Source organism: Hordeum vulgare, chromosome 3H (genome assembly GCF_904849725.1).
Source record: "Hordeum vulgare subsp. vulgare chromosome 3H, MorexV3_pseudomolecules_assembly, whole genome shotgun sequence".
Classification (NCBI taxonomy): domain Eukaryota; kingdom Viridiplantae; phylum Streptophyta; class Magnoliopsida; order Poales; family Poaceae; genus Hordeum; species Hordeum vulgare.
This window is the reverse complement of record NC_058520.1, coordinates 573,564,066-573,572,650: the sequence shown is the minus strand read 5'-3', so window position 1 is coordinate 573,572,650 and position 8,585 is coordinate 573,564,066. Positions and strand designations below refer to the sequence as shown.

The following is an 8,585-nucleotide window of genomic DNA, read 5'->3' as shown; positions in this document are numbered from 1 at the left end:
AATATTCAAAAAATATTCGTGTTTTAAAATTTTGTTCCTGGTCCCAAAATTGTTCAATATTTTAAAAATTATTCCTTGTTTTAAAATTTGTTCTCAAGATTCAAAAAATATCTGTGCTTTAATAAAATTGTTCACGCTTCCGAATTGTTTTGGGGTTTTCAAGATTGTTCCGCGTTTCAAAACTTAGTTCTTAAGATTCAAAAAATATTCATGCTTGAAAAATTTGTTCCCGGTCCCAAATTTTGTCATGATTTTTTAAAATTATTCTTCATTTTAAAAATTGTTCTTAAGATTTAAAAAATGTGCGTGCTTTAAAAAACTGTTCATATTTTTAAGTTTGCTTTTAGAAAACGTCCATGTTTTCAAAAAATGGTTGATAAATTCAACGTTTGTTCGTTTTGATTTTCAAAAAACAAAAAAATGGAAATAAGCAGAAAAGGAAAAAAAGGAAACAGAAAAAAAAACAAAAAAATTAAAGATGGGCCGGCCCAGTCGGGGCGAACCCCTGTGCGTGCCCGCGACTCCCTGCCGCAGAGAGCGGCACGTGGGAGCCCTCGACTCTGTATGGCAAGAAGCGGCCCAGCAACTCTACCCCGGCAGTCGGCTCCGATAGGAACAGAGCAAAGAAAAAACACATAGCCAAGCCGGTCAGACGACGTGCGAGGCAGAGGAGAGGAGGAGGAGACAGGATTCAGGAACCCGCGAGACGACGAAGCAGGAAGAAGCCAGAGGCGCTCTCCAATCCAAGCATGTAAGCGAGCCAATCGATCCTCTCTCCTGTTCTTCCGCGCGTCCCGCGGTTAACCCTCATGCTATCGTAGCCATGTAATCAGTCAGGCCGGCGGTGCCACTGTTTCTCAAAAAAATTGCAATCTTTTTGTTTGTTGTTGGCAGGAGGTCGTCGATTAACCGGCCGCCGACGCCGGACCAGGAAGAGGAGGAGGAGGAGGAGGAGGTAGGGAAGGAGGCTTCTCTCGGAGACATCATCAACCTCAAGGTGCTGCCTGCTCGCTTGCCCCCGCGGCGCAGCAAATCTGCGGTCGCGGGCCGGCTGTCCTTCCTCTTTTATCTCTTGGGATTGGGATTACCGGCGTGCTATGATCGTGTGTTGGGTTTGCCGGCAGCTGCCGATGTCTTGCGGATGGGTAATCTGGATTCGATTTTGGCTAGGGTTTGGTGGGAGGAGGGGATAAGGCAGGGTCTAGTATGAGAAGGAGCAGTGGATGATCTTAGGGTTGTGTTTTCTTTTTCGTTATGCTGTCATTGGGTGTGGTAACGATGATTTGGCTTTTTGGTTTCTCAAGTTGGTGGAGAGCGGCGAGAAGGAGCGGCTGATGGAGCTTCTCCGGGAGCGGCTCGTCGAGTGTGGCTGGAGGGATGACATGAAGGCTCTCTGCAGGTTTGGCTCCTCCATCAGAATCCAATATAATGCCTAACATGTGTTTACTACTATGGTCTATGGCTAACAAGTGCGAATAATGGCTTTATATATGTAGACATGTAGTTTCCTGTGATCGTGTCGCATAGCAATCAGTTAACATTGCTATAGGATTTGAGTTGTCCCTATTAGAAACCTGCTCCGCTTCAAGAAATAATGATTTCGTTAGTTTTTATTATCCTGAAGTATGTTCTTTAAACTCAACACAGTGCATAGTTTTTATCCTCTTTATTTGGTTTGTTATGACCAAAGAAAAATAGCATATGGTTCTCTTGATTTCTCGTAAAGCAAACTTACTGCAGGCATACCATTTTCTGATCAATGAGCAAATGGATTCTTTGGTAGGTGTTCGCTATAGTTTATACCAGTACCAGTCTCTATAACATTTGCAATGAGTTAATTGTTTTGTTTTAATACAAAAATTACAGAGCTACAAGTAACATAAGCAGCATGTGTGCTTTAAGACATACTTTCTGCACACCCGTCAAGTATCATAGTGTTCTTAACTTTGTTGCACATGACCACTTTAACTGTTATGTTTCCACATACGTGGCTATGCAGTTCTTATAGTCTGGTTCTACCTTTATGCAAATCATCTCCAGACTAATTTTATATCACTGAAATCTCTTGAGCCTTGGCAACCAACTTGCAGTTTATCACTAACCTTCCTGCTGCCTCTAGCTGTCATATTTGAGCATTCTGAAATTTGTGTTGTGTTGCACACTCCATTTGTCTGGACTCAAGATGCCATGGTTTTCCCTTGAGAATCTAAAAGCCATCATTCCCTGTTGTCATTGTTGACCAATCTTATTTTTCTTTCTAGGGCCTATGCAAGGAAAAAGGGAAGAAATAATGTAACATTAGATGATCTTATTCATGTTATTACTCCAAAAGGAAGAGGTCAGTGATTTTCATTTGTCCAGTTAATTTATTTCTGGTTGCAAGAGGTATGTTACTAGGCCCGGTTCTTTTGCTGGCTTCTAGAATAAGCTGGAATAAGCTAACCCCTACCCAGCTTATTCTAGAAGCCCAACCATTTTTTTTTTCGAAGTCTACTAATTAAGACCTGACTAGTAGGCTTCTAAAAAAATATTTTTGGTTGGGCTTCTAGAATAAGCTGGATAGGGTGCAGCTTATTCTAGAAGCCCAAAAAAGCCACCAAAAAAACTGGCCCATTTCCAGTGCGTACGAGTTGGAAGGATTGTTATAAAATAATATAACCATGGGCTGCATATGTCCATCTTTCCATAAGTCTCAAGCAAGGGAAATAGTGGTGCCTAATCTCCAAAGTCAATTGCTTCCTTACTGTAACAAAGGATCTGGGACAAAAATTGGAGAATGTTCTTATTTTGCACTTGCTTCTTGCCTCCTATGTTTTCCATAGATTTGTGCATTTCTTGTCGATAACAATGATGCTAAGCAAGTGTTTCTTTCATTTGGGTTGGTTCTTGTTGCACGATCATCATTTTCTCCTGTTTCTGAAACAGCCTCGGTGCCCGACGCGGTGAAGGCAGAGCTGCTGCAGCGCATCCGATCATTTCTCATGTCTTCCTCGCTTTGGTAGCCCATGTATCATACCGATCGGAAGGCGCGTGTAGGAAGCTGGAGGCATCGATCTTAGAACGTGTAACGCTTCAGGGAAGGAAGCTGCAAATATCGACATAAAATGGATCTGGTGATGTGGTCGTGGTTCCTGGTCAGGCATGTGGTTGGTCCTGTCCTCCGACTGTACCATTACCACACTGTATCCGTAGTGCCAACCTCCCGCTTTGCAACGCTGCATTGCGCTGTCGCTTCGAATGCCACCTGGTAATCTTAATTAGAGAACTCAGAATCAATGCGTCTGGTAGTACTCGTGCGTCTCATGTCAAACCTGATTGAGTGATCTTCATTAGGGACCAACAAGAACAGACGCCACTTTGTCATTGTATTGTGAAGGCCTTATCTGATACTCGTATTTTCCGTGTGCTCCTTTATTGATCGTTACATGTGTGTGCTGCGAAAATCAATCTTGTTTTGCCGACGATAAGCTTGTCCGGTCCATTAGAGCCTCTGAAAGATGGGTCCGGTAAAAGAAGATATTTTTTTTGGCTGTTGATATCGCAATAAGATCTTATTTGTCGTCGACGACTTTTCTGAGGCTCACTGGAACCTCTGAAAGATGGGTTCAGAAAGTAGATATTTCTTTGCTGGATATTTGTTTGCTGTGCTGGTTGGCCCTTAATTTAGGTTTGTGTTGCTCTCTCTCTCTCTCTCCCTGGTCAGTCTTTTGCATACAAGGCCACCGTACTATTCCACGCACATCATGGGGCAGTTAACGCGTCCTTGTCACAAAGTTCGACCAAAAAGCACCACGAATCCGGCCTCATCCGTGGCGCCGCTGCAAACCACAGATTCCGCCGTGATCCACGCGGAATCGCCAATTGAAAAGGCAAAAGGCCACCGGACAATTGGCACCCTGGACAGAGGCGAAATCCATCATCAAGTTGCCACAAAACCCCATCAATCACAGTTCACACACAGGGAACCCCTGTAGAACATGGCATGGTAGGTAGATATACACACAGAGGCATCATGCCAGTTTCTTTTGTGGCCAATTGCTGGCAACTGGAAAACATGTCCATGGAGAGAGATCAATCGGAGACTCAGATCAGAGGCAGGCAACAGGATTAAAGTTATGCACAGGCCGAAGCATTTTCCCGAGCTAGGTAGGGTTCCAGATGAACTCCCTGGAGTGGACTATTCGCTTGATTATTACAAGCATATTTATATATATAGCACTCTCAGCACTCTCGCCATCTTTACAGTAGCTCGATTCAGGGGCTGGATCAGGTAGTCGTAGTATATCATACTCGTAGATACAGCTCGGAGCGGGAATCGTCGTCGACCGTCAGTCAGACGGCGCAGGGCCCGGGGCCCGTCTTCTGCCGCCCCTCGTCGTCTAGGGCGGCCAGGCTGTGGACGAAGGTTGGCAGGCAGCAGCGGCCGGAGTACCAGGCCCTCTCTTTCCGGATCCTGGCTTCTCTCACCGGCGTCGGCTCCGTGCTGCAGCCCGAGCTGGGCTCCGACACAGACTTCCCAGCTGCTGGGGCGACGGCCTGCTGTCCGCTCTTGCTGCTGTCTGGCTCTGCAGCGGCGGCGGCGGCGGCGGCCTCTCCCGTGTCGTTCCGCGTCGCCTCCTGCAGGAGGTCGGCTAGTTTTCTTCGGCCGGTTGGTGAAGCCTCTGATGAATTGGGGCTGTGCGCGGCATTGTCAGGTAGAAAGACGTTGCTCATCACGGTCTGCGCCCTGGGTTGATGGACCGGAGTGCTGCCACGGGACGGAGTGAAATCTGCATAGCATGAAGAGGATATCATATGGTTAAGCGTGTTGCAGGGGTTGGAGACTTGAAGGTATCACATGATCTGGTAGTTGAAGATCTAGTTATCCACTATTAAACTCCTGAGGGTGTCACAAAAGGCAGGCATGATTGTCTTTTATTCTCAAGATTTGGCATTAGCTAATTACTTATATAAAATGGAGGGCCACATCCCACATGGGATGGGATAGCTAACTGCAGCTGAAGGCGGGGGGTCCAATGCACCTCATAACAGTTTAGATGCCAAGAAGCATGATAGTGCCAAAAGACTAAATCAAAATCAGAGGTCATCAACCTTTTGCCTCAAGAAGCAATCAGTGCCTAAAATAAGCCCCTCGGATTCTAGTGCGACAAATAGAAGTTGCATCAGCAGTTCATCATCGTTTCAATCAGAGAACATGCAATTTGGCCTAACTAAACAGGCGGAGGAAACAAGCCACATGCTAGTATGCTACAGATAATATAAAAATAGAACAGCCTAAGAAAGGAACAGCATGAACCGAACCACTGGCACAAGAGAAACATCGGTATGGTGAGGCAACATAATTGCACACAAGAATATACAGTATAATACTCTAGCACTAGAATGGAACCCTCCAAGACAGAAGATAAATGTGTCTACTTCTGTGATTACCTCCATTTATACTGTAGAAGTCATCCTCACAGTCAGAATCTAACCACGGTTGGGACTCGAAGAACATTTCATCCTTGCTACCTGCAAATTGGGTTCAGTTAGCTCTGCTCTTCTTAAAACAATTATCGGATTCAGTTAGGCAGAAATATGATTGGACCGCATTAAAATTTGATATAAACCTTGTCACAAAACCACTAACTTGCACACTTATTAGATGATGATTCAGAACTTAAGGCTGGCACTTGATTTAAGATAAAGCAATATTAGAGCCAACTAGGAAGCAACTTCCTGATTTGAGGCAACAGGGAGATACATGCAAGACTGAAACTTTAAACTGGCAATTCTAAGGCGTAATCAGCACCTGAGGACGAAATTGTGTCCCCTGAGAAACTGGCTACAAGAATAACAAAGGAACCAAATAGCCTTTCCATGGTTTCAGCGATAGAGCATCCTGATTTGGACAAGCGCCTGAATTTTTCAAGAACTGGATAAATTATGACAAGAATTGGTTTCGGCGAGCACCTGAATTTTTCAAGAACTGCATAAACTATGACAAGTGCCTGAATTTTTCAAGAACTGGATAAATTATGACAAGAACTGATTTGGGCAAGCGTCTGAATTTTTCAAGAACAGCGATAAATTATGACAAGAATTTCCCACAAGAAGTTTTGGGCAACCGTTGAATCCTGAACAATTTCTTGTGCGTGTGCAGATGAATTCAGAACCAGTCTGCGCTGAAAAAAGTTGCTTTCTGTTGAGACGAATAGATCATCACTGCTACCTACTGAAATTCCGAAACAATCAAACAGATTGTTTATACTAGTAGAAGGGATTAGCAAAACCGGAACGCCAATATCCTTGACCATGAATGCAGAGCAGATGCGAAAAATAAATTAATGAAGAAAAGTACTTCCCGAAAAAAGCAGTCTTTCCACATAAAGATAAAGAACCGACCACCAATCTGCTCCTCTGGCCGTGGAAGATAAAGATTAATCTAGTATCTATAAACCCGCGACTGATAACTGACGAAGCAAGCAAGAATCGGAACGGGCGTGAAGAGGAAGAAGAAGCGGCGTATTTACCGGAGTCGGGGGTCCTGCTGGGGCCGAAGCCCTCGATCTTGCGCTTGAGGTCGACGAGCACGTCGCCTAGCGGGGCGCCGTCGACGGCCTTGGTGTCCTTGGACGGCGGCGGCGAGGAGGCGAGCAGCTGCTTCTTGGGCAGCCCCACGTCGTCCTTGTGGACCGACGCGCAAGAACCCATCTCCGGCGTCTCCCCCGCTCTTGTTGGAACCCACGGCGAGGACGGCAGAGACTCGAGGGACAACAGACCACCCCCCGTGCGTGCGGCGAGTGGATGGGAGGATGGGGAGGGAGCACGAGTTCTTGGGGCGAGGGGGGAGGAGGAGGAAGGAGGGAGTGGGGAGTGGGTATTGTTGTTTACTGTAAATAGTGCGGCGGCATCGGAGCAGCGGCGGCAGCCATGCTTGCGTCTCGGGATGTGGACGGCGGGAGAGGGAAGGGTGATGAAGCGGCGTGCCGGACGATCGCTCGCAGTTAATCCTGCACTGCTTTGGCGAGAGGGAAAATCAAAGACTTTTTCTGCTGTATTGGGAGGGATAGAAAAAGAAAAAAAAAACCGTGCGGCCCAAGATCTTTATTTATTTTTGAGATGGACCCGAGTGGTAAAAAAAGAAAGAAATGTTTTGTGCTCACGAGAAGGCACATCGCCGCGCCTGCTTTTGTGACAGAGAGGACTGACACGACGAGACGTTGTTTTGTTTATTATATACTTATAGAATAGAAAATCCGCCGTGGAATTTTTGCCATTTGGATTTTTAAATACCGTCTTTTGCGTAGGCAAGGACAATGTGACGTGTTTTTTTTTTTGAAGGTCTCAAGGTGACGTTTTTCATTCTCGTGACGAGGAAATGTTTAGAGAAGTTGGGGTACTAGGAGCAGTTGGGTGGCTAGAGCGAAAGCGAGGTTCGGATTATGCGTCGTTTTTTCCGGCCTCAGCCGAGCGAGCCTATCTCTCTCTCTCTCTCTCTTTTCTCTGTCCTACTAGGCAGGCAGGGCGTACGGGGGCGACCGACTTTGACGTTTTCGAACGGAACACGTTGGAGTGTGCGCACGCAATTGGCTACCATGTCCACCTATGGCTTTGAGGCATGGCGAGATATGCGTGGATCGCTCTTGGGATGCATGGGTGGGCCCACCAGATTTCTTCAGCGCATACTCCAACGTCGATGGATGGAGGCTCCATTCCAACTCTCGTTTCATATTTTACAGCATGGTTAAGAGCTATACAATAGTATAGCCAGCTGCTGGCTATAAGCCATTGACATATCATCTATAGGCTGTTTTATAGCCAACATGTACAATAGTTCATTGCAAAAGTGTACTACTTTTTATTACATGGTCCACCTTTCATACTCACAAAATGACTAGGAGCACGTGCTAGAGCTGGCTCTTAGCTAAGAGTCCGCTTACCTTCTCTCTCCTCTTCTCTTTCCTCTAACTAAATACAATAATATTAGTTTATTCCTTATAGCCAGCTGGCTCAGCTCTATTGTACTTGCTCTAATAGTATAGCCAACTGCTGGTTATAAGCAATCTTATAGCCTATTTTATAGCTAGCTTGTACAATAGTTAGCTATAAAAAAATAATATTTTTATGATATATGACTCATCTTTCATTCTCACAAAACACCTAGAAGCACGTGTTAATGCTAGCTCTTCACGAAGAGCCCGTTTCACTTCTCTCTTCTCTTCTCTTCACGAGGCATGGCGAGATATGCGTGGATCGCTCTTGGGATGCATGGGTGGGGCCACCAGATTTCTTCAGCTAGCAGCAGGGAGCATACTCCAACGTAGATGGATGGAGGCTCCATTCCAACTCTCGTTTCATTTTACAGCATGTTTAATAGTATAGCCAACTGCTGGTTATAAGCAGTCTTATAGCCTATTTTATAGATAGCTTGTACAATAGTTAGCTATAAAAAAATATTTTTATGATATATGACTCATCTTTCATTTACGAAGAGCCCGCTTCACTTCTCCCTTCTCTTCTCTCTCATCCAACTCAACAAAAATATACTCCTTCCGTCTTAAAATAAGTGTTGGGAATAGTATTTTAATCCTGAATACTTCATG

The 8,585-nt window shown here is 45.3% G+C and overlaps 2 protein-coding genes across 2 annotated transcripts; one reads left to right on the top strand and one right to left on the bottom strand.

Annotated features, from left to right (window-relative positions):
• Window positions 1–618: 618 nt before the first annotated feature.
• Window positions 619–3,443, top strand: LOC123445232 (transcription and mRNA export factor ENY2). Its single transcript, XM_045122192.1, has 5 exons — window positions 619–751; window positions 895–997; window positions 1,305–1,399; window positions 2,262–2,338; window positions 2,926–3,443. Coding segments are annotated over exons 1-5 (354 nt in total). The 5' UTR covers window positions 619–749; the 3' UTR covers window positions 3,003–3,443.
• A 553-nt stretch (window positions 3,444–3,996) lies between these two features.
• On the bottom strand, window positions 3,997–7,008 carry LOC123445231 (uncharacterized protein At3g27210-like). Its single transcript, XM_045122191.1, has 3 exons — window positions 6,513–7,008; window positions 5,431–5,511; window positions 3,997–4,769 (listed from the first exon to the last, which is right to left on the bottom strand). The coding sequence occupies exons 1-3, from the start codon at window positions 6,691–6,693 to the stop codon at window positions 4,333–4,335; spliced, it is 699 nt and encodes a 232-aa protein (XP_044978126.1). The 5' UTR covers window positions 6,694–7,008; the 3' UTR covers window positions 3,997–4,332.
• Window positions 7,009–8,585: the final 1,577 nt, after the last annotated feature.

What these genes read in the sequence shown, in the direction of transcription:
- LOC123445232 (XM_045122192.1), top strand. An exon ending in GAGACATCATCAACCTCAAG is followed by an intron (nt 998 to 1,304) that starts GTGCTGCCTGCT and finishes TGGTTTCTCAAG; the next exon opens with TTGGTGGAGAGCGGCGAGAA. An exon ending in TATTACTCCAAAAGGAAGAG is followed by an intron (nt 2,339 to 2,925) that starts GTCAGTGATTTT and finishes TTTCTGAAACAG; the next exon opens with CCTCGGTGCCCGACGCGGTG.
- LOC123445231 (XM_045122191.1), bottom strand. Translation starts at nt 6,693, where the DNA reads ATGGGTTCTTGCGCGTCGGTCCACAAGGACGACGTGGGGCTGCCCAAG. An exon ending in CAGCAGGACCCCCGACTCCG is followed by an intron (nt 5,512 to 6,512) that starts GTAAATACGCCG and finishes CCCAATTTGCAG; the next exon opens with GTAGCAAGGATGAAATGTTC. An exon ending in CTTCTACAGTATAAATGGAG is followed by an intron (nt 4,770 to 5,430) that starts GTAATCACAGAA and finishes CATGCTATGCAG; the next exon opens with ATTTCACTCCGTCCCGTGGC.